The sequence below is a fragment of the Rhinopithecus roxellana genome, chromosome 12 (genome assembly GCF_007565055.1).
Source record: "Rhinopithecus roxellana isolate Shanxi Qingling chromosome 12, ASM756505v1, whole genome shotgun sequence".
Classification (NCBI taxonomy): Eukaryota; Metazoa; Chordata; class Mammalia; order Primates; family Cercopithecidae; genus Rhinopithecus; species Rhinopithecus roxellana.
In genome coordinates, this window is record NC_044560.1 from 25,929,067 (window position 1) to 25,956,950 (window position 27,884).

The 27,884-nt window shown below is 50.3% G+C and overlaps 1 protein-coding gene across 2 annotated transcripts in view; it reads left to right on the plus strand.

Annotated features, from left to right (window-relative positions):
• Positions 1–25,192, plus strand: part of PADI3 (peptidyl arginine deiminase 3) — a 37,984-nt gene extending 12,792 nt beyond the window's left edge. The window contains exons 3-16 of one of the 2 annotated variants that reach the window (XM_010373029.2): positions 29–101; positions 3,526–3,587; positions 4,586–4,703; positions 5,702–5,827; positions 8,144–8,322; positions 8,789–8,892; positions 8,977–9,088; positions 11,758–11,865; positions 13,059–13,210; positions 14,884–15,028; positions 15,139–15,241; positions 18,680–18,759; positions 21,633–21,758; positions 23,812–25,192. In XM_010373029.2, coding sequence (XP_010371331.1) covers positions 29–101; positions 3,526–3,587; positions 4,586–4,703; positions 5,702–5,827; positions 8,144–8,322; positions 8,789–8,892; positions 8,977–9,088; positions 11,758–11,865; positions 13,059–13,210; positions 14,884–15,028; positions 15,139–15,241; positions 18,680–18,759; positions 21,633–21,758; positions 23,812–24,045 — 1,722 coding nt within the window. In that variant the 3' untranslated portion in view covers positions 24,046–25,192. The remainder of the gene's footprint in view (positions 1–28; positions 102–3,525; positions 3,588–4,585; positions 4,704–5,701; positions 5,828–8,143; positions 8,323–8,788; positions 8,893–8,976; positions 9,089–11,757; positions 11,866–13,058; positions 13,211–14,883; positions 15,029–15,138; positions 15,242–18,679; positions 18,760–21,632; positions 21,759–23,811) is intronic. The other variant, XM_030912930.1, reaches the window with a different exon arrangement.
• Positions 25,193–27,884: the final 2,692 nt, after the last annotated feature.

Consider the following 27,884-nt stretch of genomic DNA (forward strand, 5'->3'; position numbering starts at 1 on the left):
GTATCACTCTGTGCCCAACTCTCCACAGGTTCAGATTTCCTACCACTCCAGCCACAAGCCTCTGCCCCTGGCCTACGCAGTGCTCTACCTCACCTGTGTTGGTAAGTTGGGGGCCATGTTGATGGTGTGGCCAAGGGCACATTTTAAAAATTCAAGCAGTACAAAAGAGTATACATTGAAAATTAAACCTCCTTCCCTCCAACTCAAGACTTCTAGTTCCCCAAACCCAGCATTTTCCTAGAGATCTGCTGTGCTTATATATGAAGGCACATACATACCTGTATATCCCCACTATTTTGTAAGCAAATTGAAGCATACTATAGACATGAAACTGGACCTTGCTTTTGCCAGCTGAAAGTTTTTCTGCTAAGCCTCCACAAATGAATACATAAACTCCATGCAAGATGACTCAGATGTTAGAGTTATCAGACAGGGCATGCAAAGTAATTGTGATTAATATGTTAAGAGTTCTAGTAGTAAAGGTGGACAACATGCATGAACAGATGGGGAATTCCAACAGAGAAGAAAATTGTTAAGAAAGAGTCAAATAGAAATGCTAGAAATAAAACCATAATAATGGAGATTTAAAAAATGCTTTTGAAGGTTTCACCAGTAGACCTGACACAGCTAAGAATCAGTGAACTTGAAGATAAGTGAATAAAAGTTACCCAAACTGAAACCCAAAGAGAAAAAAGAATAAAACAAACAAATGAAAAAACATAAGAGATCTAAGAGCTCTGTGACAGTATCAAACAGTCTAAATTCAATGCAATTCCCATAGAAATTCCAACATGGCTTTTTTTTTTTTTTTTTTTTTTTTTTTTTTGATGGAGTTTCACTCTTGTTGCGCAGGCTGGAGTGCAATGGCACAATACCAGCTCACCGCAACCTCCGGCTCCCAGGTTCAAACAATTCTCCTACCTCAGCCTCCTGAGTAACTGTGATTACAGATGCATGCCTTCATGCCCAGCTACTTTTGTATTTTTAGTAGAGACAGGGTTTCACTGTGTTGGCCAGGCTGGTCTTGAACTCTTGACCTCAGGTGATCTGCCTGCCTAGGCCTCCCAAGTGCTGGGATTACAGGCGTGAGCCACTGTGCCCAGCCCCAACATGGCTTTTTACTTTAACTTTACAGAGCTGATCCTAAAACTTGTATGGAAGAGCAAAGGTCAAGAATAGATAATAATAAGATGATTTTGATGAAGAACAAGGTGGAGGGATTCACAATTCCAAATATCAAGACTTTTTTTTCAAGCTATAGTACTTGAGGCATTGTGAAATTGGTATAGAGCAATGGAACAAATAGAGAACCCAGAGACAGACCCATGCTTGTGTGGCAATAAATGAACTTGGAGCCCTACCTCACACCATGCTCAAAAATAAATTTCAAGTCAGTTAAAAATCTTAAGGTGAAAATCAAAATTGTAAAGCTTTTAGAAAAGAATATCTTTGTACCCTCAAGATAGTAAAGATTTTCTTTAACAAGGCAAAACAAAAGTGCAAAGACCATAAGGGGAAAGATTGCTAAATTAGACTGCATTAAAATTAAAAATTTATATGCAACAGACGACAAGTAAAAAGCCAAACTATGAACTAGGAGAAGAAATCTTCAATGCTGACTTAGTGCATATAGAATATGAAGAACTCCAATAAATAAGAAAAGGACGAAAATAATAGAAATGGGCAAAAACGTGAATAAGCAATTCACAGAAGAGAAAGCCCCAGTGATCAAAATCCAAATTAAAAGATGCCTAACTGAGCACTGCCAAGGTGGTGACGCTGGGAAACTCCTTACAAAGGAGTGGGTGGGAGTTTGCTTTGGCTCACACACTTGAGAAGCAATTAGCAAAGAAGTTGAAAATGCTTTATCTGTAGGAGGCATTTTTTAGAAGCCAAACTTCTAGGTTATAGAGAATCTATAATTTTTAACTTGATAGATATTGCCAAATTGCTCTCCAAAAACACTGTATACATGTCTGCCAACTGCATATATGCTTTGCCAATACTGCATTATCAACTTTTTCCCTTTTTGCCAATCAGTTGGCATCTCACTGTTGTTTTACTTTGCCTTTCTTTAGTTAGGAGTGAAGTTGGGCATTCCCCATCTGCAGCCCAAATACATACACACGTGATCATTGGAAAATAACATAGACAGAAAAGTACATAAAGCTTTATTTTACATACATATGTGTATAAAACATATGTACACACACACACGAATAATTGCAAAGCAAACTGAAGAATAGCCCAGGAAATAAACCCAAGAGTAGCCCAAGAAATAAAACACTACCAGCACCCCAAAGTCCCCCTCAATGTCCCTCTCTGATCATAACTCCCTCCTTCCCCTACAGGCAACTACTATCTTGTGATAAGTATTTTCTTGCTTTTCCTTATGGTTTTATCTCCTGAATATGCATACCCGAATAACATGGTCTCATTTTACCATCTGATTTTCTATGGATGCAGTCATATCATGTATATTCTTTTGTGTTGGGCATCTTTTGCCCCATGTTATGTTTGTGAGATTTATCCACTTGTTGCATGGTGGTTGAGTATCTTTTCACAAGTTTAAAAATCATTTCAGGCCACGCGTGGTGACTCATGCTTGTAATCCCAGCACTTTGGGAGGCTGGAGTGGGTGGATCACTTGAGCCCAGGAGTTCAAGACCAGCCTAGGCAACATGGTGAAATCCTGTCTGTATGAAAGATACAAAAATTAGTTGGGCATGGTAGCATGCGCCAGTAGTCCCAGCACTCAGGAGGCTGAAGTGGGAGGATTACTTGAACCCAGGAGGCAGAGGTTGCAGTGAGCCATGATCATGCCACTGCACTCCAGCCTGGGCAACAGAGACCCTGTCTTGTCTCAAAAAAAAAAAAAAAAAAAAAAAAATCCTATCCAATTTATTCTTTCTTCTCTCCCTCTGTGCTCCTGACTGCTTCTTCTTTAAGAACTAAGAAGACTACTTTTTTTTCAGAGCAGGAAGATTGATCTGACCTCTTGAATGCTCCATTTGCGTTGTGAAATCTCCCCCAGTGTCTAGGGATAAATGTTAAGGTGGGATGGGGGTGGGATTTGGGGACTAGTGAGTGGCTCAGAGAGGACACACAGTCAGTAGGTGGCAGAACCTGGGTTCGTGTTCACATCTGTTTGACACCGAAGTCCAGGTTGGAATGACACCCCATTCCAAGGAGATGAGGCGGCTTTATATAGACAAGAATGATCCTGGACACCTGGGCTCAGTTCAGGGCGTGCCTGGGACTGCAAGGGCTGCAAGGATGCAGATAGGAAGTGGTCAGGGAAGGCTTCCTAGAGGGGGCACCATTTGTCCTGGGCTTTTGCTGTGACCCTGCTTCTTGCCTCAGGCCCCTTTCCCCAGCCCAGAGGGTGCAGATGCCCTCACCTCTTGGATGGTGTCTCCTTGGAAATGACTTGCCTTTGCCCAGCCCCAGACAAGCCCTGAGATCAAGACCTGCCCTGGGCTCCTGGGAACCTTGTAGTGACTTGCCCTCTGCTTCCTCTTACAGACATCTCTCTGGATTGCGACCTGAACTGTGAGGGAAGGCAGGACAGGACCTTTGTAGACAAGGTAAGCATCTGTGCCTGGGCCCAGGAAGCAGGAGTGCATTTGGAGCTTGCTCTAGGTTGGGTTAAGAAGGGTGAGGCCATTACAGGTATCCCCCTGCCTCCCAGATGATGCTGAGGCCAAGGGAGCCAAAAACAGAAAGCAGGCATGGCTGGCTGGGGATCTTCTTTCACCAGAAGAAAAATCATCACCAGGAATTATCAGGCATGGAGGTACCCAGCCCTGAGCTAGGCCTTGGTTTGTGGGATCAAGACCTTCTGGACTCATAATCTAGGTCAGGAGTGGGCAAACTTTTTCCATGAAAAGTCACATAGCAAGTATTTTAGGCTTTGTGGGCCATATGGTCTCAATTCTGCCATGATAGTGCGAAAGCAGTCACAGTTAATACACAAACAGATGTGACTGTGTGCCAATAAAACTTTATTTATACAAACAGGCAGTGGGCCTGATTTGGCCCACAGTTCATAATGTGCTGATCCTGACCTAGGCGAGAAGAAAAACCAAATATGAAACTGTTGAAGAACTTGGGACTCAATTGTGTTGGAACTTGGTGCCCTGGGAGTTAAAGGAGAAAGTCGAGGTGGGCTGGGCAGGAGAGGGAGGCTTCCTGGAGGGACGTACCCTTGAGCTGGGCTCTGAAGGGATGCAGGAGGGATGGCATTCCAGGTGCAGGGAACGGCAGGAGCAAAACTAAGGAGGGTTTAATGGAGGAATGAGCACAGATAAGGCATGTGGTCCTATAATCAGGAGGTTGCCTATTGAGAAAGAGGGTGTTGGCTGAAGGCCCATCACAGACAGCCATGAAAGACAGCTCTGCGCTTTGGACTGGATAGTGTGGGCAACAGAGAGCCATTGCCATTGCCATGTCTTGAGAAGGTGTTTCGAGAACATGGACCTAGCCTCACAGGGTGGGGTGGTTATAGGCCAGGCTGGGGTTCCTGGGCAGGGAGGCACAGGTCTCATCTGAGCCCTCATCACTGGCTATGTTTTGCCATTGACAGCGGCAGTGGGTCTGGGGGCCCAGTGGGTATGGTGGCATCTTGCTGGTGAACTGTGACCGTGATGATCCAAGCTGTGGTGTCCAGGACAACTGTGACAAGCACGTGCACTGCCTGCAAGGTGAGGCCGGGGCAGCCTGAGTCCCTGGGTGTCCAGGGTCACTGCTCAGTTACCCCTTGGGAGTTCCAACCCACCTGTGGGACTCTGAGGCCAGAGTCCAGGGGAGAGCGCCAGCCTCCAGAAACTCCTCAGTGCTCCTCAAAACCCATCACAGGCTGGCAGCTGCCCCTCCCTAGTGTCTCTAGTGTCAGCAGGCACTCACATGCCAGGGCAGAAGCTCTGGAAATGAGCCACTTAGCTATTCTCTTCCTCCAGAGGAGCAGAGGATGCTAGCATTGTTTGAGCACCCACTGTGTGCCAGGCCCTTTCCCCAAATTCTCGTTGAATCATCCAAGTGGGACGGTATCATCACCCCAATTTAGAGATGAGGATGCTGAGACTCAGAGCCAGGAGACTCCCTGAAGACGGTGTCTGATCCAGGGCCTCCCCTCTCAAACCCAAATCTGGGCCTCCTCCTTCTGCACCTCTGGCCTGCATTTCTGTGACACCCCACCTCTTGCTAAGTCCATCTGTCCTAAATTCCAGCCCCATGGAGAATGAGCTGCAATATTCCAGGGTGTGCTAGGTGCTGTCCATGGAAGAAGCCCATGGCTGCCTTCTGAAGTGGGCACCGTTGGAGATGGGGATGCTCAGGCTCCAGAAGGGAGGGGCTTGTACGGTGTCACAGGGAGGGATGCTGGGACGGAAACCAGAACCCTCACCTGCGAAATGCCCCCACGGCCTTACCCTCCTCGCTTCTCTGGAGCCCCTGTTGTGTGTCAGACACCGGATAGCTATGCCACACTTCATGTTTCTCTGGGCAATTGAGGAAACATGAGTCTAGGAGAGCACAGATGTCTTTGTGGTTTGTTTTTGATAGCTTCCAGGGTTTTCACAAAGCTGGGGCTGGGAGACCCAGGTCTTGATACCCACTGACCAGGGGAGGGAGCCAGGCAGCAGAGGAAGGGGCCAGTGGCCAGGACTCCCCTGAGTCACTACCACTCTGTCTGGCTTCACAGACCTGGAAGACATGTCTGTCATGGTCCTGCGGACGCAGGGCCCTGCAGCCCTCTTTGACGACCACAAACTTGTCCTCCACACCTCCAGCTATGGTGCCGAACGGGCACAGGTCTTCCATGTCTGCGGTGAGTTTGTGCCACTCCCCCTTGCTGTCTGTGCCCTGTTGCCAGGTTGCCTGCCAGGGAACCTCGTCTTCCTGCCTTGGGCCATGGGCAGGTCCTGCTCACACTCTGGGAGATGCCTTGGTGGGTGGCGGGTCGCAGTAAGACTAGTCAGAAGTGGGGGCTTTGGAACTGACGAACTGGTGCCCCCAGCACAGCACCTGGCCTGATGTCATTTTATTGGATGAATGAACTTTTCAAATACATTTTAAGCATATGTAGAAATTCTTATCAAAAATGTCAAACATACACAAAAAGCAGGCTGATGAATTCCCACACGCCTGTCACTCAGATTAAACAATTATCACTGTTTTGTCTGTCTCGCTGAAGTATTGTAAAACCAACCCCAAACACCGTAAATTTCACCCCTAATTAATTCAGTTTGTATTCCCCCCAGATATAGATGGCTGCTGTTTTACATAGTCACAGTGCCAAATCACAAGAAATAAAGTAAGAATCTAAATGCCTTTGAGAAAGTAAAACTGTATACAAGTAATAAGATGGTTTTTTTTTGTTTTTTTTTTTGACAGAGTCTCGCTCTGTCGCTCTGGCTGGAGTGCAGTGGTGTGATCTTGGCTCACTGCAACCTCCACCTCCCAGGTTCAGGTGATTTTCCTGCCTCAGCCTCCCAAGTGGCTGTGACTACAGGCATGTGCCACCACCCCCAGCTAAATTTTTGTATTTTTAGTAGAGACGGGGTTTCATTGTCTTAGCCAGGATGGTCTCTATCTCCTGACCTCGTGATCCACCTGCCTTAGCCTCCCAAAGTGCTGGCATTACAGGCGTGAGCGACCACGCCCAGCCGCTTATTTTTTAAATAATGACAATGACATTTTTAAACTAATGACAATTTTTAAAATAAAGACAATATGGAAGTATAGAAAATGAAACCTGAGAGTTCTCTACCCCGTCTCTAAATCTGACTTTTTTATTTTATTTATTTATTTATTTATTTATTTATTTATTTATTTTTGAGTCAAGGTCTTGCTCTGTTGCCCAGGCTGGAGTGCAGTGATCTCAGCTCACTGCAGCCTTCACCTTTCAGGCTCAAGCAGTCCTTCCACCTTAGCCTCCCAACTAGCTGGGACTACAGGCATGTACCACCACACCCTGCTAATTTTTGTATTTTTTTTTTTTTTGTAAAGACAAGGTTTCACCTTGCTGCCTAGGCTGGTCCTGAACTCCTGGGCTCAAGTAGTCCACCCGCTTTGGCCTCCCAAAGTGCTAGGATTATAGGCGTGAGATGCCACACCTGGCCTAAATCTGACTCTCACTGTTAACGAGTTGGGTTGTGCACTTCCCCACTTTATCATACATGCTCTCCAGCATGTGTCCATATGCTGCTTTCCAACCGGCTTCTTTCACTGAGTAATAATCCCACATGTCTTTCCTGGTATTTATTGAGCTCCACTTCATTCTTTTCCACTGCTGTATAATATTCCTAAGCATAGAGGTGCTGTGACAGTTCTCTGAACATCATAGTGGTTTGCAGTGTTTTGATTTTATAACAGTGCAGGTTGCTTGAGGTCAGGGGCTTTGTTCAAGGCCAGAACCATGCCCCATGGGTGCACTGTAGTTGCACAGTAAATATTTGATGAATTAATGAATATCGAGCACTCTTGTACAGAAATATTATGTGAATTTGTACCTTTTATTGTTTGTTTGTTTTGTTTTTTGTTTTTTTTTTAGATGGAGTCTCGCTCCGTGCCCAGGCTGGAGTGCAGTGGTGTGATCTCGGCTCACTGCAACCTCCGCCCCCGGGTTCGAGTGATCCTCCTGCCTAAGCCTCCTGAGTAGCTGGGATTATAGGTGTGCACCACCACCGCCCGGCTAATTTTTGTATTTTTAGTAGAGACAAGGTTTCACCATGTTAGCCAGGCTGGTCTTGAACTCCTAACTTCAGGTGATCCACCACCCTCGGCCTCCCAAAGTGCTGTGATTATAGTCATCAGCCACCGTGCCCAGCCTGTAGATGTATTTTTGTAGGAAAGATACCTAGTAGTGAAATTGCTGGGCTAGGGTAAACATTACTTTGTTGGATGCTGCCAAATTGCACTGCAAAAAGACATGAGCGCCAGTCTTAGAAAGGAAGATCCTTTCCCCCAGCCGCGCCCCCACTGTCTATTACCTGTCCTCTCCTTTGCTAGAGGAGGTGAAAGGATGGAGTTCTTGGAAGGACTTGGAATTTTTGGTGAAACTGCAGACCTCTTCCTGTGTCCCTCATACTCATGTTCCCTGGGCCCACAGGGAGTCACAGCCACCCCTTCTCTCCCCTTCCAGGTCCTGAGGATGTGTGTGAGGCCTATAGGCATGTGCTGGGCCAAGACAAGGTGTCCTATGAGGTACCCCGCTTCCATGGGGACGAGGAGCGCTTCTTCGTGGAAGGCCTGTCCTTCCCTGATGCCGACTTCACAGGACTCATCTCCTTCCATGTCACTCTGCTGGACGACTCCAACGAGGTAGGGACAGAGGGGGTTCAAGAGGGGGTCCACTCAGGACCAGCGTGGGCAACATGGTGAAACCCCATCTTTACAAAAAAAAAAAAATTAGCAAGGCATGCTGGTGTGCACCTAGAGTACCAGCTACTTGGGAGGCTGAGGTAGGAGGATCACCTGAACCCAGGGGTGTTGAGGTTGCAGTGAGCCATGATTACCTCACTGCGCTCTATAGCCTGGGCAACAAAGTAAGACCCTGTCTCCAAAAAATAATAATAATAAAGGGTGGTGGGGAGGGCTGCATTCCTAGTAAGTCTACCAGGCACCACTGGTGTGAAAGACCCCAGACTTCTTGGTCCCCGCTCTGGTTCATTTCCGTCTTGCAGAGAAGCAAGGGGCTTTCTTACAGACCACAGTGGTGGACTCAGAGTCCCCCTAGGCCTCTGGACTCCAAGTCCAGTGCTCTTTCTCCCCTGGTCTGCCCCTGCAGGATTTCTCGGCATCCCCTATCTTCACTGACACTGTGGTGTTCCGAGTGGCACCCTGGATCATGACACCCAGCACCCTGCCGCCCCTAGAGGTGTACGTGTGCCGGTGAGTCTTGGGGCAGTGGGTAGCCCCTCTGGCCCCCAGGCCCCAGCTCCATCCTGAGCCCCTCCTCCCTGGGCTTCTCCGTAGTGTGAGGAACAACACGTGTTTTGTGGATGCGGTGGCAGAGCTGGCCAGGAAGGCCGGCTGCAAGCTGACCATCTGCCCACAGGCCGAGAACCGCAACGACCGCTGGATCCAGGTAACCACGCCCGCTGGGCAGGGCCCGGCCAGGACACCATCCTGGAGGGAGAGGCCTTCATCTGGAGGCCACTGAGAAACATCCAGGAGGACCTGGGTGCTCCCCAGGGAACTTGCTGCCCTTTCTAATGTGAGACCTAGAGGCCTCTCTCCAGAACTTTCTGGAGACCCAGACACACCCATTCACCCACCGGATCTGGGCTAGACACTGGGCTAGGCCCATAGGGGTGGCACAGGTGTGAGACACACACTCCCTGCCCTCAACAGCTGAGGCCAGTGGTTCTCATCAAGAGGCGATTTGTCCCCAGGAGACGTTTGGCAGTACCTGCAGACAGCGCGCAGGACAAGCCCCCACAATAACATCATCCAGTCCCACGCATCAGTAGCATCGAAGCTGAGAAACCCTGGTGTGCAGAATGATGGCTACAAAAATACCTACTCCTACCATCTAGGGTGTAGCTCGGGCAACATGGTGAAACCCTGTCTCTACAAGAAAGTTAAAAAATTAGCACGGCATGGTGGCGTGTGTCTGTAGTCCCAGCTACTCTGGAGGCTGAGGTCAGAGGAGCACCTGAGTTTAGGAAGGTCAAGGCTGCAGTGAGCTGTGGTTGTGCCACTGTACTCCAGTCTCGGCAATAGAATGAGACCTTGTCTCAAAAAAGAAAAGAAAAGAAAGGAGGCCGGGCGCGGTGGCTCAAGCCTGTAATCCCAGCACTTTGGGAGGCCGAGACGGGCGGATCACGAGGTCAGGAGATCAAGACCATCCTGGCTAACACGGTGAAACCCCGTCTCTACTAAAAAAATACAAAAAATTAGCCGGGCGCAGTGGTGGGCGCCTGTAGTCCCAGCTACTCGGGAGGCTGAGGCAGGAGAATGGCGGGAACCCGGGAGGCGGAGCTTGCAGTGAGCTGAGAACTGGCCACTGCGCTCCAGCCCGGGCAATAGAGCGAGACTCCGTCTCAAAAAAAAAAAAAAAAAAAAGAAAGAAAAGAAAGGAAAAGGAAAGGAACAGAATGGAAAGGAAAGGAAAGGAAGAGGGAGGGAAGGAAGGAAGGAAGGAAGGAAAAAAAAAAAAAAAGATCCAGGGTGCAGAGGCTGTACCAGCAAGGCACCAGCAGGGTTTGGGGGATGCAGCATCACCTCTGCCCAGGGAATCAGTGAAGACCTCTGGGAAGGAGAGCGTCTGAGCTGGACCAGACTTGGCAGATGGGTGCACATGACTTCTGCCATTTACACAGCATTTTCTGCAGGCCAGGCATAGCATCATTTCTTGATAACCTCCTATAAGTCCACCATAATTCAGGAGCTCTTAGGGGAGCATGACTGGGCCACAGAGCTGGTACAGGCAGTGCTGGGACTCAGGCTGCCAAGTACCAGGCTGTACAGGGTGGTGATCCTGGCAGAAACCAAGCATGTGCAAAGGCCCGGGGTGGGAAGAAGAAGAAGAAGACCAGGCATAGTGGCTCATGCCTGTAATACCAGCACTTTGGGAGGCCGAGGTGGGCGGATCACGAGGTCAGGAGATCGAGACCATCCTGGCAGGAGAGAGAACGCTGTGTGTTCTCCTCTGTCAGGGCACTGGTTCTGAGAAAGGCAAGGGTTGAGGTGGGAGACCTTGAACGCCAAGTTAAGGAGCTTTCCTCTTGGCTGGAGGTCAGTCCAGTGAGAGGGTTTGGGGCAGGACTCTGGGGCAAGATGGGCTGGGTTTAGAGCCTGGCTGTGCCACCAACTGACTAGCTGTGAGCTTTGGGACAAATATTTTTTAATTTTTATTTTTTTAATTAATATATTTTAAATTTATTTTTCTTTTTGGAGACAGTGTCTCTCTGTCACCCTGACTGGAGTGCCATGGCGTGATCACAGCTCACTGGCAGCCTCGAAGTCCCGGGTTCAAGTGATCCTCCTGCCTCAGTCTCCTGAGTAGCTGAGACTACAGGTGCAGCCATCAGGCTCAGCTAATTTTTTGTAGGGATGGGGTCTTGCCATGTTGCCCAGGGTTGTCTCAAACTCCGGGCCTCAAGCAATCCTCTACCTCATCCTCCCAAAGTGCTGGGATTATAGATGTGAGCCACCACACCCGGACTGGATAAATAATTAGACCTCTTAGTTCCTCATTTTCCTCATCTGTCACATGGGGTAATTATGGCACCCACATCAAGCGTGTCATGAGGATGAATGGAGTTAATGTTTATAAAGAGTTTAGGGCAGGACCTGGATGTGTAGTTCATTCACACTGGGCCATCTTTTCCTCCAGAATCTGAGGGATCAGGACTGACCTGGGCACATTTATGGGTCTGAGAAGGAGGCATATTTGTATCCCCACAGGGCCCCTCAGCCCTGTCCAACTCAGGCCACCATGGGAGCTTCTCTGTGTTCACCTGCCCTGGCCCAGCACTCATGGGGACACCCCCAAGGTCATGTCCATGTTCTTGTTCACCTCCGGCCTCTGTCTTGCTGTGTGACCTTAGACAAGTCCACCCCCTCTTTGAGCCTCCAGCCCCTCCTCCAGTCAGCAGGCACCCTGACTTCGGTCCTCTCCATGTCTAAGCGCAAAACATGCTTGGGACAGGGGTCTTGGTGAGCAGTCTGCACACAGGGCTCAGAGCCGAGCCAGCAGGGGCAGCTGTTGACTGTCACAGCTGTGCGTCTCTCGCCTCTCCTCACTTGCAGGATGAGATGGAGCTGGGCTACGTTCAGGCACCACACAAGACCTTCCCGGTGGTCTTTGACTCCCCGAGGAATGGGGAACTGCAGGATTTCCCTTACAAAAGAATCCTGGTGAGTGGTCCCCGGCTGCAGCCCACCCTGAGAGCTGAGAGGCCTTACCCCAAGGGCCACACTGGGGTGTGGGGTACAGAGGGCAGCAGTGGGAACTGTGCTCTTTAGGGATGAGGGTAGGGTTGCCAGATAAAATGCAGGAGATGCCCAGTCAAATGTGAATTTCAGACCAGCAACAGGTTAACTTTTTGGTGTAAGTATGTCCCAAATATTGCATGGGATATACTTACACTAAAAAAAGTTGTTGTTTATCTAAAATTCAAAGTTAATTGGACATCCTGTATTTTTATTTACTAAATCTGGTAGCACTAAATAGGGGAAGCAGGATGGTGCACATGTTCAGAACACAAACTTTAGAGTCAGAACAACCCTGCTCCATTACTTACATGCTGTGTGATGTTGCGTGAGTTACTACCACTCTCTGAGCCTTATTTTCCTCATCAGTAACAATGATATTTAGGCCCTGGCCTCACAGGTGTTTGTGAAGCGTCTCATCATCACAGTACCTGCATGGAGGGAGTGTGTGTGCGCACACACCACTGTTAGCTGGTATCATTATTGTAATTAAAAAGGATAACAGGGAAGGCGATGGTTGCTAACTAGGACCTCCTGAGAAAAGAGGAGTGACTTGCTTGGTGCCATAAAGAACAGAAGACCCCTCCAACCCCCTCACTGATTACACAGATGCTAGGAGCTCGCTCTCCTGACCCTTGATGTTGTCGAAGTTCCTTCTGAGAGATGACCCTGGGGAGGTCTCCCCTTCTGTAGAGTTCAAAGACAGAGGCCCAGAGGGCCATCAGCAGCCTCTTGGTTCCCACAACTGGCCACTTGGGCTGCCACTTGCCCTTGGTCTGAACTTGGCAGGAAGGCTGTGTAGGTAAGGGGGTGGGGTGGCCATAGCCTCAGGCTGCACGTCTGATGCGGAGTGGTGGAGCGACCAGAGGGCCCCCTGCTGTCTTGCCGTGATAAGGCAGCAAGGCCAGAGAGTCCGAGCACTTCCCAACTTTGCCTGCTATGCGTGCATGAAATTTTGGCTGGCTCAGATCCCCCACCCACCGCCAATTACTCTGTATTTCCATCTGAAGAATGGATGGCCTTTCCCACCCTGTCTTGAAGGAGCTCAGAGCCCAGCAAGTTGATTCAGGCTCTTCCTGGTACCCTCCACCCCCGCCTAACTTGGTTTCCCTCTCCAGGGTCCAGATTTTGGTTACGTGACTCGGGAACCACGCGACAGGTCTGTGAGTGGCCTGGACTCCTTCGGGAACCTGGAGGTCAGCCCCCCAGTGGTGGCCAATGGGAAAGAGTACCCCCTGGGGAGGATCCTCATTGGGGGCAACCTGCCTGGGTGAGAGAGTGACAGGGAGTAGAGTTCCTGGGGTGGAGGCTGAGGGTTGGGGGTGGTGATGATGTTGGAGCAGGGGCCATTCCACTCCTTGAAGAGAACCAGAAGCAAGGAGTGATGAAATTATACTCCTGGATGTGATGAGGGTGGTGGGTGTTCACCAGACACGGTCCACACTTACCTCAGGGACTTTGAAACCAGAGAGAGCAGAGACCTAAGAGATCATTCGGTCCAACACTTTTATTTTACAAGTGGGCCCAGAGAGGGTAAGTGAGTCACATAGAAAGCAAAGTTATAACTAGACTCAGGTTTTCTGATTCTGAAAATAAATAGATGATACTAGTAATAGTCAATTAATAGTAACAGAAGAAGACCAGGCATAGTGGCTCATGCCTGTAATACCAGCACTTTGGGAGGCCGAGGTGGGCGGATCACGAGGTCAGGAGATCGAGACCATCCTGGCTAACACAGTGAAACCTCATCTCTACTAAAAATACAAAAAAAAAAAAAAAAAAAAGTTGAGTGTCGTGGCGGGCACCTGTAGTCCCAGCTACTTGGGAGACTGAGGCAGGAGAATGGCGTGAACCTGGGAGGTGGAGCTTGCAGTGAGCCGAGATCATACCACTGCACTCCAGCATGGGCGAGAGAAGGAGACTCTGTCTCAAAAAGAAAAAAAGTAACAAAAGAAAAAGTTTCCATTCCCAACAGTCCTGGGAGAACATACCTTTAGGTCAAAGCTTGTTCATACTACCATGTAAATGGCAATATCATTTTTTACCAAAACAAATGATATGTTGTTCAGTAGTGACACAGGGGTGCTGATGGAAAAGGAATCCTATCATATTGGTTACTTGCTGTGCCCTAGACCAAGACATTGAGCTAACCAAACGCAACAAAGCTGTTAGAACAGACTTGGGATCAAATAACGAATGAATCCAGAGTCAAGCTTTGCAGGGGACTCACTGCCCTCAAATACATAATCCCATTAAAAGAGGAAGCTGGACCATGCCCTTAGATACATTTTCCTAAAGATTGAACATGGGGGTGAAATCTGTCTCTTGGAGAATGAGAACCTGGTGTGAGGGTGGTTCTGAAGATTTTCCTGGATGGTGGGACCTGGTGGGTCATTGCCCTGGTATGAGCGACCTGTCCTGAGTCTGCCTCATGCAGAACTCACCCTGAGTGGAATTTTAAAATATACATATCTGACTGGGCACAGTGGCTCATGCCTGTAATCCCAGCACTTTGGGAGGCCGAGGCGACCAGATCACTTGAGGTCAGGAGTTGAAGACCAGCCAGCTAACATGGTGAAACTCCATCTCTAGTAAAAATACAGAAAAATTAGCCTGGCCTAGTGGTGCACTCCTGTAATCCCAGTTGCGTGGGAGGCTGAGGCAGGAGAACCCCTTGAACCTGGGAGGCGGAAGTTGCAGTGAGGCAAGATGGTGCCACTGCACTCCAGCCTAGGTGACAGAGTGAGTTTCCATCTCAAAAATAAATAAATATATATATAAAATAAAATATACATATTTATTATCTTTCCTATTTATAAAAGTAATGCATATTTTTTGTTTTTAAAAAAATCAGATATTGCAGGAAGGCTAAATTCTTGTCATTTTATTTCTGCATGGAGTCTTTTTAGTTAAGCAACTTTTTTTTAACCTCGTGGGTCCCAGGTCAAGTGGCCGCAGGGTCACCCAGGTGGTGCGGGACTTCCTCCATGCCCAGAAGGTGCAGCCCCCCGTGGAGCTCTTTGTGGACTGGTTGGCAGTGGGCCACGTGGATGAGTTTCTGAGCTTCGTCCCTGCCCCCGATGGGAAGGTAAGAACGTGGTGCATGACGTGTCTCTCCCTGGCATCTGGGGCAAGAACTGAGCTCCAGGGCACCACACCAAGGCAGGAGGCTCAGCCGAATCTGTTCTCTGCACACAGGGCTTCCGGATGCTCCTGGCCAGCCCTGGGGCCTGCTTCAAGCTCTTCCAGGAAAAGCGGAAGTGTGGCCACGGGAGGGCCCTCCTGTTCCAGGGGGTTGTTGGTGGGTAACAGCGCCATGTCCCTCCTTGCAGCTTGCCTGCCCCTCACCCAAATTAAGACACATTATGGCTTGAGATGGGGAGGGCAAGTTTTAAAGCAGGGGTGTGTCCCCAAAATCAGGGCTTCTCACTCCTGCCCCAGCACACTTTGCTTCACCAGATACCACTGCCCACGGCTGGGGCCAAGCTGAGGCGGGGAGCGGGGTGATAGAAGGTGGGCATGGACTGAGCAGGGATATAGTGGCTTCCCAGGCAGGCGACCAATGCAGTCATGCTGTGGAGCTTTAATGTTCTGCAGTCACTGTCCTGAAATCCCCTTTTATTTCTTTTTGTTTTTTTCTTTTTGAGACGGATTTTCGCTCTTGTTGCCCAGGCTGGAATGCAATGGTGTGATCTCCACTCACCGTAACCCCTGCCTCCCGAGTTCAAGTGATTCTCCTCCCTCAGCCTCCTGAGTAGCTGGGATTACAGGCATGCGCCACCACGCCCGGCTAGTTTTGTGTTTTTAGTAGAGATGGGGTTTCTTCATGTTGGTCAGGCTGGTCTTGAACTCCTGACCTCAGGTGATCTGCCTGCCTCGGCCTCCCAAAGTGCTGGGATTACAGGCGTGAGCCACCGCACCTGGCTGTCCTGAAATCTTAATTCTGTTTTGTGAGGTCTGATGGATCAATGGAGCGTCTATGGGGCTTGCAGCCTCTGCTCAGGCACATTCCTGTCTCCTAGCCTCCCTGCCTCCCTGGCACAGATTATCTGCTGCCTACTCCTGTGCTCCCTGGAGCCCCAGTGCCAGGCCTCCCCATCTCTGTCACTGTCCTGAGATGCTGCAGCACTGTGCCCCCAGCAGGAGCCTGGGCATGGCACATGTGCCACTCAGCATCTTCATGGTATCAGTTGTCCCTGCCCTGTAAGGGCATTTGGTGGGCAACTTGGGAGGGGTAAGTGTCCCTCCCAGCCTTGCTCAGGTACCCAGCACATACCCAGAGGCCACAATACTCTGGAGGTCGCCCATTTGCCTTGGCTTGGGGTGGCGGGCCTGTGGGAAGGAGAGATGCCAGGCTGGACCTGCTGGCCCCATTCCAGGGCACAGTATGTGGGTCTCACAGCAGAGGCATGCCCAGGCACAGCCCACTGGGAGCTAGGCCTCCACTATGAGGCCCACAGGCCAGGCCCTGACACCAGCAAGGGTCTGCCCAGCCCCAGGCGTGTCCCCAGCAATGTGAAATAGCAAATAAAAACCACCTGAGAAGTCAGGAGAGAGATTCGGGGAGAAAGAAAGCGCTTTATACGATAGTACCTTTAATGGTACTCTTTTCTCTGCTCTTTAAGCAAGGAGCTGGCATTTTCTTTTTCTTTTTTGAGACAGGGTCTATCAGCCAGGCTGGAGTGCAGTGACATGATCTCAGCTCACTGCAGCCTCAACTTCCCAGACTTAAGCGATTCTCCCACCGCAGTCTCACGAGTAGCTGGGACCACAGGCATGCACCACCATGCCTGGCTAACTTTTTGTATTTTTTGTAGAGATGGAGTCTCACCATGTTGCCCAGGCTGGTCTTGAACTCCTGAGCTCAAGTGATCTGTCTGTCTTGGCCTCCCAAAGTGCAGGATTACAGGTGTGAACCATTGTGTCTGGTGAGGGCCCACTTTTTTTTTTTTTGTGCACTGGAGGAATTTTGAGAGAGAGAGATGGCTGGACTGGAGTCATCATCTGGCAAACTTGCTGGAACGGTTCTCAAATTCACTCCCTTTCCAGGCCCAATGAGACTGCAGGAATCCCAGAGGATCCTCCCTTTCTCAGTGACCCCAGAGGTCACAGGGCAAAGACCCTTTGGCAGGCAGAATCGTAGGTTTTCTTGGTCCCATGGCCTCAGGGGAGGTGTATAGCATCCTAGACCAAACACAGCTCAGAGAGAAAAAAAACTCCTTTAGAACTTAGATGCTCCCAGATATAATAACTTCCAAAGTCCCCTCGCTCTCTGTTTGCTAGCGTTAACTTCTTCCAACACAACCCTGGAGACCTAGCAATCAAATGGAAGAGAAATAGTCTTTCTTGATCCTGTTGCTGCCAAAGGGACCCTGACTAGGCTCTGGTGAACCTAGAGTAAGTCTTAGAAATCCTTAAATCCAAATTATGTACCAGGCAGGGAGAAATGCCACCTTCCATCTTTCCTGGGAGAACCATGTTTATGGTGAGCAAGACCCAGGAATGGGTTGAACAAAGTTATTCCAACCTGCCCAGCTGGGAGGGAGGGTGGGAGAAGTCACAGATGGCAGGCCACAAGCAGCCACCCCACCCTCGAGGGCCGACACTCAGGCAGTGACTGTGGTGACTAATTATACAGACACAGAGGCCAGAGCGCTTATTAGGCACCTCAGTGCGCCAGGCCTCACACTGCGTGCATCACACGTGTTATCTCATTTGATCTCACGAGAGCCTGTGGGATGATCATCACCCACCTTTATACCCAAGAATGTGAGGCTCAGAGAGGGGACGTCATTGGCTCAGAGGTCTCAGCAAGATTGCAGTGGAGCTGGGACTGGACCCCAGCTGCCTGCCTTAAACTGGGGTGAAGCGGGTGTTGGGCCTGCAGATGGGTCCGGGCAACCCTCTCCTTTCCCTTGGTCAAGGCTTGAGGCCCTGTGCGAACCTTGGGCTTGGGTTTGAATCACAAGGCCCCACATATCCTACCTGTGTGACCCTGGGCAAGTCTTCTGACCTCTCTGAGCCTCAGTTTTCTCATCTGTAAAGTGGACATCATAATGCATACCTTGTGGGGGTCACCATGAGGGTTAAATGAGATGCTGAACGTGGGCACTGCCCTCGGGGCCTGCTCATGGTAAGCGCTTACTGAGTGGCAGCCATGAGGATTGTGTGCCATTGACTCTAGCCTCCCCTTCCCTGTCCAGTCTCATCTGCATGGGCACCCCATCAGGCTGAGAAAATCTGGGCCCCTGGGAGGTCCCCATTTCATGCAGTCACTCCTGGAGGGCAGGGTTGGGGCCTGATGGTGTCCAAATCCCGGGACTGGCTGGTTCGCTGCTCAGTGAAACTATAAAACCTGACTTTCTGATGGTGGGTGGGTGGGCAGCCACTGACCCAGCTCCCAGCTAAGCCAAAGCAAGAGGAGTCCTCATGCAGTGCCCTCGGGCGGTGGTAAATTTCCAGTGAAAGGCGTTACCACTTCCGGTGAACTCAAATAAAGGTCTAAAGTTCATCCCGCTATGGGAACCAGACCCTCCCACTCCTTACACACCCAGATGTGCACAGTGGCCAAGACAAGCTCAGATAGGTGGTGCCCACCCAAGACCCGGGAAAGTCAGAGACTGCTGACTTGGTAAGACCAGTAGCTGTGAACTTGGCTCCTGCCTGTCCGCTTCCCTAAACAGGGGGTCCTCATGTTGGTGCTGTCCCTGTCCTTCCCTTTCATCTCTCTCCTTCACAGATGATGAGCGGGTCAAGACCATCTCCATCAACCAGGTGCTCTCCAATAAAGACCTCATCAACTACAATAAGTTTGTTCAGGTATAAGGGCTGTGGTGTACCTGTGGGCTGTGATTTGGGAGCAGGCCGGCCTGGAGGCAAGGATGGGATACGGGACACCTAAGGCTCACCGTTCAGTGAAAGCTCAGGTTAGAACAGGCCCAGATAGAGGGGTCCCCACACCCTCCTTTGACCCAGGAGAAATGAGGGGAGCGAGGCATGTATATGGGAAGAAGACAGGCGTTCCAGGCAGAGGGAACAGCACAGGCGATGGCCCTGAGGTGGAACGAACAGGCCTGGAGTATTTTAGGACAAGCCAGGAGGCTGATGTGGAGCCAGAAGAGGCCAGGTCACATCACGTGAGGCCTCGTAGGGCATCGCTGGAACTTTGGCTGTGACTCTGAGTGAGATTTGAGGCCATTAGGGGATATGAGCAGAGGACAGACCAGTCTGACTTATGCTTTAAAAGATCCCTTGGCCGGGCGTGGTGGCTCATGCCTGTAATGTCAGCACTTTGGGAGGCCGAGGCAGGCAGATCACAAGGTCAGGAGTTTGAGACCAGCCAGTTTGAGACCAGCCTGGTCAACATGGTGAAACCCCTTCTTTACTAAAACTGCGAAAATTAGCCAGGTGTGGTGGCATGCGCTTGTAATCCTAGCTACTCAGGAGGTTAAGGCAGGAGAATTACTTGAACCTGGGAGGCAGAGGCTGCAGTGAGCCAAGATTGCGCCACTGCACTCCAGCCTGGGCAACAGAGCAAGACTCCATCTCGGAAAAAAAAAAAATCTCTCTGTTGCTGTGTTGAAAACATATATTCTGTGGAGGTAAGGGGTGACAGTAGATTCCAACGGGAAATACATGGCACCTGGGGCTGTATAACTGCAGAAGAGGTTGATAAAGGACATATTTACAAAGGTACAGGCAGGCTCAAGGAAACTAGCAAAGGACTGTTCAGTATCCCAGGCTAGGATGAGCGGGAAGTGTTACCACCCCTACACCTGAAGGAATGAGGGAAGGGAACTGTTCCTGGAACCTGGAGAGGCCACCAGGATAAGAGGCTGCGAGACAGATGTGACAGCCAACCCACAGTGAACTGGAGGGAGGGAGCTGCAGGGACAAATACCTCAGCTGTATTCTCCTCCTTCTTTGCCCCCGTTGGCTCAGCCCAATCAGGAGCCAGAGGGCACTGGAGTCCTTGATTCCTAGGGATCAGCCTCCCCATGCACAGAGCAGAGATGGGCGTACAGTGTTCCTGAAGGGCAAACAGAATTTCTCACATAGGGATTGCATGAGTCGAAATCCTCCAGGAATGTCAAGATGGGGTTAAACATGTCAGGGTTTTATTAGTGAAAATGCCTGTGTGAGGAAATAGACTGGGAGCCAGAGAAGACTGGGAGACCCCGAGTGAAAGAGAGAAGGAAGGTGAGGTGCACGCACCCTATACTGCATACAGCCTGGGGAACCTTCAGCAAAGCCGTGGGGGATCCCACCAGCCACAGTCGCCCACCAGAGGAGTCCCTCATCTCTCAGAAATGGGTCTGTCTGAGTGCACTATCACTCTCAGCCATTAGTTAGGAGCAGTCAGTGAGGTGTGACCTTAAACCCAGGAAGGGCTTCAGAGCTGAGCAGCAAGCACCCTTGGTCAGTTACACTCCCAAGTTGGAGGTGTGCAAGAGGAGTTATCATGGCTGCCACGTGGGGCAAGGGCAGAGACCCCATAGGAAGCCATCGCGGTCCACCAGGCTGGAGTGGGTGGCCTTCAGACCAGGTGGGAAGGGGGCAGATTGGGAACAGATGGCAAAGGTAGCACCCACAGGACTTGCTGATGAATTGGATTTGGAGGAGGGGACAGGAGACATCAAGAATAACAGCAAGACTTGTGGCCCTAACAGCTGGGTGAACAGCGGTGACACGTACTAAGCTGAAGAACCCTGGGGGAAGAAGCAGGGTAGTGGGGTAGAAATTAAGCATTTCTCTTTGGACGCATCATACTTGATAAGCCTGTTAGACACCCACGTGAAGATGCTAAGTAGGCAGCTACACTCACATGTCTGAGCTTAGGAAAGAGATGGGCTTTCTAAAGAGGTTGGGATTAGCTGGGCATGGTGCTGGGTGCCTGTAATCCCAGCTACTCAGGAGGCTGAGGCAGGAGAATCACTTGAGCCCAGGAGGCAGAGGTTGCAGTGAGCCAAGATTGTGCCAGTGCACTCTGGCCTGGATGACAGAGCGAGACCCTGTCTCAAAAAACAAAGAGGTGGGGAGATGCACATTTGGGAGTTGTCACTGTATAGAGGTGTTTTAAACCATGAGACAGGCTGGGGGCTGTGGCACATGCCTCTAATCCTAGCACTTTAGGAGGCTGAGACAGGCAGATCACCTGAGGCCAGGAGTTTGAGACCAACCTGGCCAATGTGGTGAAAGCCTGTCTCTACTAAAAATACAAAAATTAGCTGGGTGTGTTATGGTGGGCACCTGTAATCCCAGCTACTTGGGAGTCTGAGGCAGGAGAATTGCTTGAACCCAAGAGGTGGAGGTTGCAGTGAGCCGAGATCACACCACTGCACTCCAGCCTGGGAGACAGAGCAAGACTCCATCTCAAAACAAACAAACAAACAACAACAACAACAACAAAACATGAGACAGAGTGAGATCCTCTAAGGCATGAGGGATTTGAAGAAGAGGGCCAAGGACGGAGCACTCTGAAACACTCATTTTTAACCTTATGGGGTAGGACTGTGAGGGGTGGACACGGGATAGGTATATTTTGACAAAGGGGCATGCAGATAAGGTCTGTGTGGACAATTGACCTATGGGCACTTGGGTATCCTGCCTCTCCTCAACTAGACATGATGCCTTGAGTGCCCCCAAAACACACTGGCAAGGTGTCCCCAACTCTAGCCCTCCCCTGCCCCCAGAGCTGCATCGACTGGAACCGTGAGGTGCTGAAGAGGGAGCTGGGCCTGGCAGAGTGTGACATCATCGACATCCCGCAGCTCTTCAAGACCGAGAGGAAAAAAGCAATGGCCTTCTTCCCTGACTTGGTGAGGCCACCACCCATGACTCCAGACTATGTCAAATCAGGCTGCAAGCCTCTAAGCCCTAGAGGGGAAAATTGTTTGGTCACAGTCATATTTAGGATTGTGGTGGCCAGTGGGGATGGCAGGGAGAATCAGGGGTCCTATGGTGCTCCTCAGAAGGGCTTCTAGCTGGCTGACCACCATGGTCCCTGTGGAATGCTTGCTGGCCAAGCCCTGGCCCAAGGGGCATCAGGGAAGGGGACCACTTGACATTTGTGGAGTGAATGAATGATTGCATGAGGTCGCGTGTGCAAAGCACATGGCATCAGCTGGGAACCCCGATGCTCATTCTGCTCTCTTCCTCCCAGCTTGCAGCTGTTCATCCATCCCACATGTATTTAGGGTTTCCTGTGGCAGATGCAGAGATGATTAAGAATGCCCCCTGCTCTCAAGGGACTTTCAGTCTAATCTGTTGAGAGGGAAATTCTCCCCCTCTCTGAGGACATGTCCCAGTGATCTGTTTTGTAGGATAAGGCGATGTGGCAGTTTGGAGGTTAGACAAAGCACTTCCAGCCTAAGAGGTAGAACTGGAGATCCAAGAGGCTTCATGGAAGAAGTGGCCTTTGACTGAGCCTGGAGGGTTTTGCCTCTGATGCTTTGCCTCTGATGCTTCTAAATCTTTTTTTTTTTTTTTTTTTTTTTTTTTTTGAGCTGGAGTCTTGCTCTGTCGCTCAGGCTGGAGTGCAATGGCGCGATCTTGCTCACTGCAACCTCCGCCTCCAGGGTTCAAGCAATTCTCCTACCTCAGCCTCCTGAGTAGCTGGGATTACAGGTGTGCACCACCACACCTGGCTAATTTCTGCATTTTTATTAGAGATGGGGTTTTGCCATGTTGGCCAGGCTGGTCTTGAACTCCTGACCTCCAATGACCCACCCGCCTCAGCCTCCCAACGTGCTGGGATTACAGGCAGGAGCCACCGTGCCCGGCCTGCTTCTAAATCTTGAGGTTGCATTTGAAACACCTGGACAGGTGGGGCCCCACCCCATGGTCCTGATTCAGCAGGTCTAAGGCAGGGAGCTGGGCCTGGCACTGCTGCCTCACTAACAAGCACCCAGATGGTGCTGATGCTGCGTTTTAGAGGAACACAGTTTGAGCAGCACTGCTATAGGCCACCCAGCTCCCCTCCGCACGCCTCCCCACCTCCATCCCCTAGAAGAACTCAATTTGCCCATTGTCAGAGCCTTGTGGGGAACCTGTCCACACCACTGTTGCTTCATGCCCCCCTTTTTCCTTCCTCTTTTCAGGCAACTTTTTGCCCTCCACTCGCAAAGCCTCTTGCCACTCCCCTTCCTTCCTGTTCGAGGTTATCTTGTAATTATATATGTGCCCCAAGAAGCTTGTGCAATGATTCAGGTTCTTGTGTTCACAAGAGAGAGTCCTACTCAAGCCAGCTTCAGCCAGAGGGAGTCTTAATATAAGGACACCAGAAACCTGAGGGCAGGATAGCTGCAGCAGAGCCTGGAATCCTCTCTGTTTCTGTGTCTACATCATTCATTCTCTCTTTTTCTCTCACCCTCTCCACCTCCTACTTCCCCTCCCTCTTCTTCCAGCTTGGCTTCCTTTGCTTCTCTGTTCCTGGGGACAAAGATGAGTATGGCCATGCACAGAAACACTGACACGGGCAGAGATGACTAAACTCTCCCATTGTCAGTTTCAAATTCCTGGGAGAGGGACTCTGATTGGTCCATCTTGGACCAGCTGTCTTCCCTGGCCCAATCAGCTATGGCCTAGAAGGTTGGGATTCTGTAGCACAAACATGGCAGCTGCCACAATCCACAATTCCAAATTCACATTAGGGCAGAGGACGTTGCCAGAGTGAGCTCTGTAGATGCTCCCAAAGGTACCTGGCTAAAGTGTTCTTCCCAGCCCCTTTAGCCAGTTACCCTCTCATTGCACAGGAAAGGGTGAGCAGCTATTGATAAGACTGGCTAAAACACAAATCCAGGTCCTGCAGATAGAGTAGAGGTGTGAGGTGGGAGCCCAGTGATGAAGTTCTGTCTCCCCTTCGGACTGCAGGTGAATATGCTGGTGCTGGGGAAGCACCTGGGCATCCCCAAGCCCTTCGGGCCCATCATTAACGGCCGCTGCTGCCTGGAGGAGCAGGTGCGATCCCTGCTGGAGCCGCTAGGCCTCCACTGCACCTTCATTGATGACTTCACTCCATACCACATGCTGCATGGGGAGGTGCACTGTGGCACCAATGTGCGCAGAAAGCCCTTCTCCTTCAAGTGGTGGAACATGGTGCCCTGAGACAGCTCCCACTCACCATCCTGTCCCCCTGGGGCGGGCACTGGCCCAGGTGGTGGAGACAGAGACAGGCCCCTGAACGATAAGCACCAAGAGACCCCAAGGCTCCAGATGGAACACTGAGGGTGACCGTCCCTCTCAGAAGCCTTTTCCCTGGAAGTGTCCATGCCTCACCTGTAACCCATGTGGTTCTCAGACTTGAATCTTCTTGGCCCCACAAAAAGAAGTACCTCATTTCTTACAGCCTCTCCTGTGATTCAACACAACCCATGGAGATGTCCCCTCCTCACTCTGAAATCATCCATTTGGGGACAAATCCACATTGGGGTCTAGAAACATCCATGTATCTCATCAGCCATCTTGTCCTGTTTATCCTAACAGAGGAAGGATCCATGATTCTGCTTTGGTCCAATTGCTTCCTCTCTGCAGAGGAACAACCCTAAAACCAGATCACTCCACACAGGACAGGCAGGAGAGATTCTTCCTAAAGCCTCCCCCATAAAAAGGGAGCTGTGGATCCACTTAGATCAGGGCGGGACCATCTTTCACCCTGCCAAGTTCCTGCCCAGATGTTGACCCTCACCCAGCATGAGCTGTCACATAGTATGAGCTTCTAGATGCGTGTGGAAGCAATGAGAATTGTCCCTTAGCCTTATAAACTCCCCGTCATCTGACATGCAGAAATCCAGCTTTGTCCAGAATCCTCCTGGAATTTCTTGGAGATGAAATTATCTGGGGGATTGTTGGGTACTGGGAAGACTGGGTACAAGGGTGAAAAATATCTCCCATAATACACATGGTTGACTATGGTGATCCACCTTGTGATGGTTAATATTAGGTGTCTGGAGAAGGATGTTTCATTGGCCCTGGGACCTCTCTCTGCAGGAGGAGAGACCCCTGCCTCTCCTCTGGAATGGTCCCAGGCTCTCTATTGGCCTTTGGTCAGCGTTTCCACATAGCTGCAGAAGAGGGGGCTAAAGGGGCTGGATCCACCAAGACAGCTCACAGCGGGAAAACTGGGAATGAACCACTGAATTCAGGGGATGGCGGTTGGGGGGGCGGTTCTCGAGATGTGTGCCAGCTACACGTGTATTCTGTATGGGTCCAGCTGCGTTTCCATCACTCGCTAATAAATCAACAGAAACACAAATGGCTTGGCTCTCATGTTGACCCTTCTTTGAGCTTAGAATGAGACAGCAAAGAAAGAGGACTTTCTTGCAGCTGGAGCATTTGCTTTCTTGACCCCCAAGAATTTGGGGCTGACATCCCAAATTTTGATAAGACTCAAGATTGCCTTGTCTTGGCCAGAAGATGGGTTAGGGCTGCCATGGACAGTTGTGATGATATGGACACATAAAAGCAAGCCTGGGGGTAAAATGCTAGGCTACCAGGACGAGTGAGCGTGGCCGGGCTGTGGCCGGAGGTTGCACTGTGGAAGGAGGGGCAGTGGGGAGCATGTGGAAGCCTTTTGCGTGTCCTTAGCAGCATCCTCCTTCCGCCTGCAAGAGGCTGCAGGAAGCCTTACTTCAGAGCACTCGGGCACTGTCCCTCTGCCCTCCACCCTCCCAACCCCCTTATTCTCCCTCAAGGTGCAAAACACAGAAACACACTCAAGCTCACCCCGGGCTGGGTGGCTAGAGCTGTGTACGTTTCTCCAGTGCTGCCTCCTTGCCATAGATTACTTAGGTTCTCTGAACAGATTCCCGGTGTCCCCTCACATGCCCGGATTTTGACAAAATAAGCTCCCTCCCCCATTTCCCCCAGCAGGGGAAGCTGAGACAGATGAAGAGGCTGAGAACATCTTATTTTCCAAAAGGGTTTGGGGAGGGAAATGTGACTCTCCAGAAGGCAAATGCCTAAAATTCGGAGAAGAGGGATGAGTTTCCAACAGGCTTTTCTTACCCCCAAGACTAGACACAGGACTCTGGATGAACCCAGCATAAAGCCCTGGAAACTTCTTGCCTCTCAAAGTTGCTGCCTGTGCTCTAGGTTGGTGTGGGTGGGGCAACTGAGCAGTGAAAAACCTAACCCAAAGGCGGACGAGAAGCAAAACAGTTGAACACAGCATCCACCTGTCCGCACAGCAAAGGACAGGGTCAGTGCATTACTTTTCGAAGGCTGCTATAACAAATTACCATAAACGAAGTGGCTTAAAACAACACGAATGTATCATCTTATGGTTCTGGAGGTCAGAAGTCTGACACGGTGTCATGCTGGACCTCTACTGACTTCAGTAGAAGCTGGGCATGGTGGTACATGCCTGTAGTCCTAGCTATTCGGGAGGTTGAGGAAGGAAAATTGCTTGCGACTAGGAGTTTGAGGTTACAGTGAGCGAAAATCACACCACTGCACTCCAACCTGAGTGACAGAGTGAGACTCTATCTCAAAAAAAAAAAAAAAGATAGGGATGGCACCATGTTTGAGAGACCAAAGAAGAGACCTGGAGCCAGTGACCAAGACAAAGTTTATTGAGGGGACTTATGTACAGGGCAATCCAGTGGTGGTGGGCTGGACAGGAGAACCACCTCTGCTTGTAAAAAGCATGCAGTTGGCCAGGCACAGTGACTCACGCCTATAATCCCAGCAGTTTGGGAGGCCAAGGCGGGTGGATCACGAGGTCAGGAGTTCGAGACCAGCCTGGCCAAGATGGTGAAACCCCGTCTCTACTAAAAATACAAAAATTAGCCAGGTGCAGTGGAGGGCACCTGTAATTCCAGCTACCCGGGAGGCTGAGGCAGGAGAATTGCTTGAACCCAGGAGGTGGATGTTGCAGTGAGCCGATATGGTGCCACTGCACTCTAGCCTGGGCGACAGAGCAAGACTCCATCTCAAAAAAAAAAAAATAGGAAAGAAAAGCATGCAGTTTGTATAGCATTTTCACTGAGCACTCTCACCCTAACAACCTCCTCCTGGCAATCTTCATTTCACCCGTAACAAAGGGCCTCAATTCCCGTACAGCCTGCATTCTATGAGATAAGCGGTGGGTACCAATGTTCCTCATACAAAAGAAATGAATCTCTGGTTTGGGCACTTTCCATAGCTGGGAATCCCAAATGCACATTCGTCATAGACTGTAAGGTCATTCTCAGGGTATGCTCCAGTTAAGCTATTGCTGGCAGTGTGTCTGCCATACACATGGCTCTCACTGAGCTAAAGTCAACATCTTGGAAGCGCTGGTTCCTTCTGGGCTCTAGGGAAGAATCCTTTTTCTTGCCTTTTCCAGCTCCTAGAGGCTGCCTATACCCCTCAGTTGCTGGGCTTTTCCTCCATCTTCAAAGCCAGCAGCGTAGTAACATTTTTGTATCTTCCTCTGACGGATTCTTCTGCTTCTTTCTTCTACTTGTAAGGACACTTGCGATGCCATTGGGCTCATCTGGATAAGCAAGGTTCACCCACCATCTCTAGGTCAGCTGATGAGTGAACTTCATTCCATCTGCAACCTTCATTCCCTTTTACTAAGAAGGTCATATACTCAGGAGTTCTGCAGATTCAAAAGTGGAAATCTTTGGAATTTTTCTGCTGATTCAAAAGTGGAATTTTTCTGCTGACAACAGGCAACCAGGCCCCGACTGCCCTTTCTGGCCTCCAAGAGTAAGACCATACCCGGTCCCCTCTGAAATCCACAGAGGCAGCAGCAGAAAGATGCAGTCAATGAGCCCTCACTCTGGGACTAGTGTTCAGTTCTGGACCCTCAGCTGGGCTGAGATCTGGGATCCCATGGATGCAGGCTGGGTGGCTCCAAAAAGTACTGGAAGCTGCCCCTACCAGGCCTGGGGTCAGGGGTCACCTCCACTGGCCACTGCCTTCCCAGACAGCTGCCCATGCCACACTTCCTGGTCCCT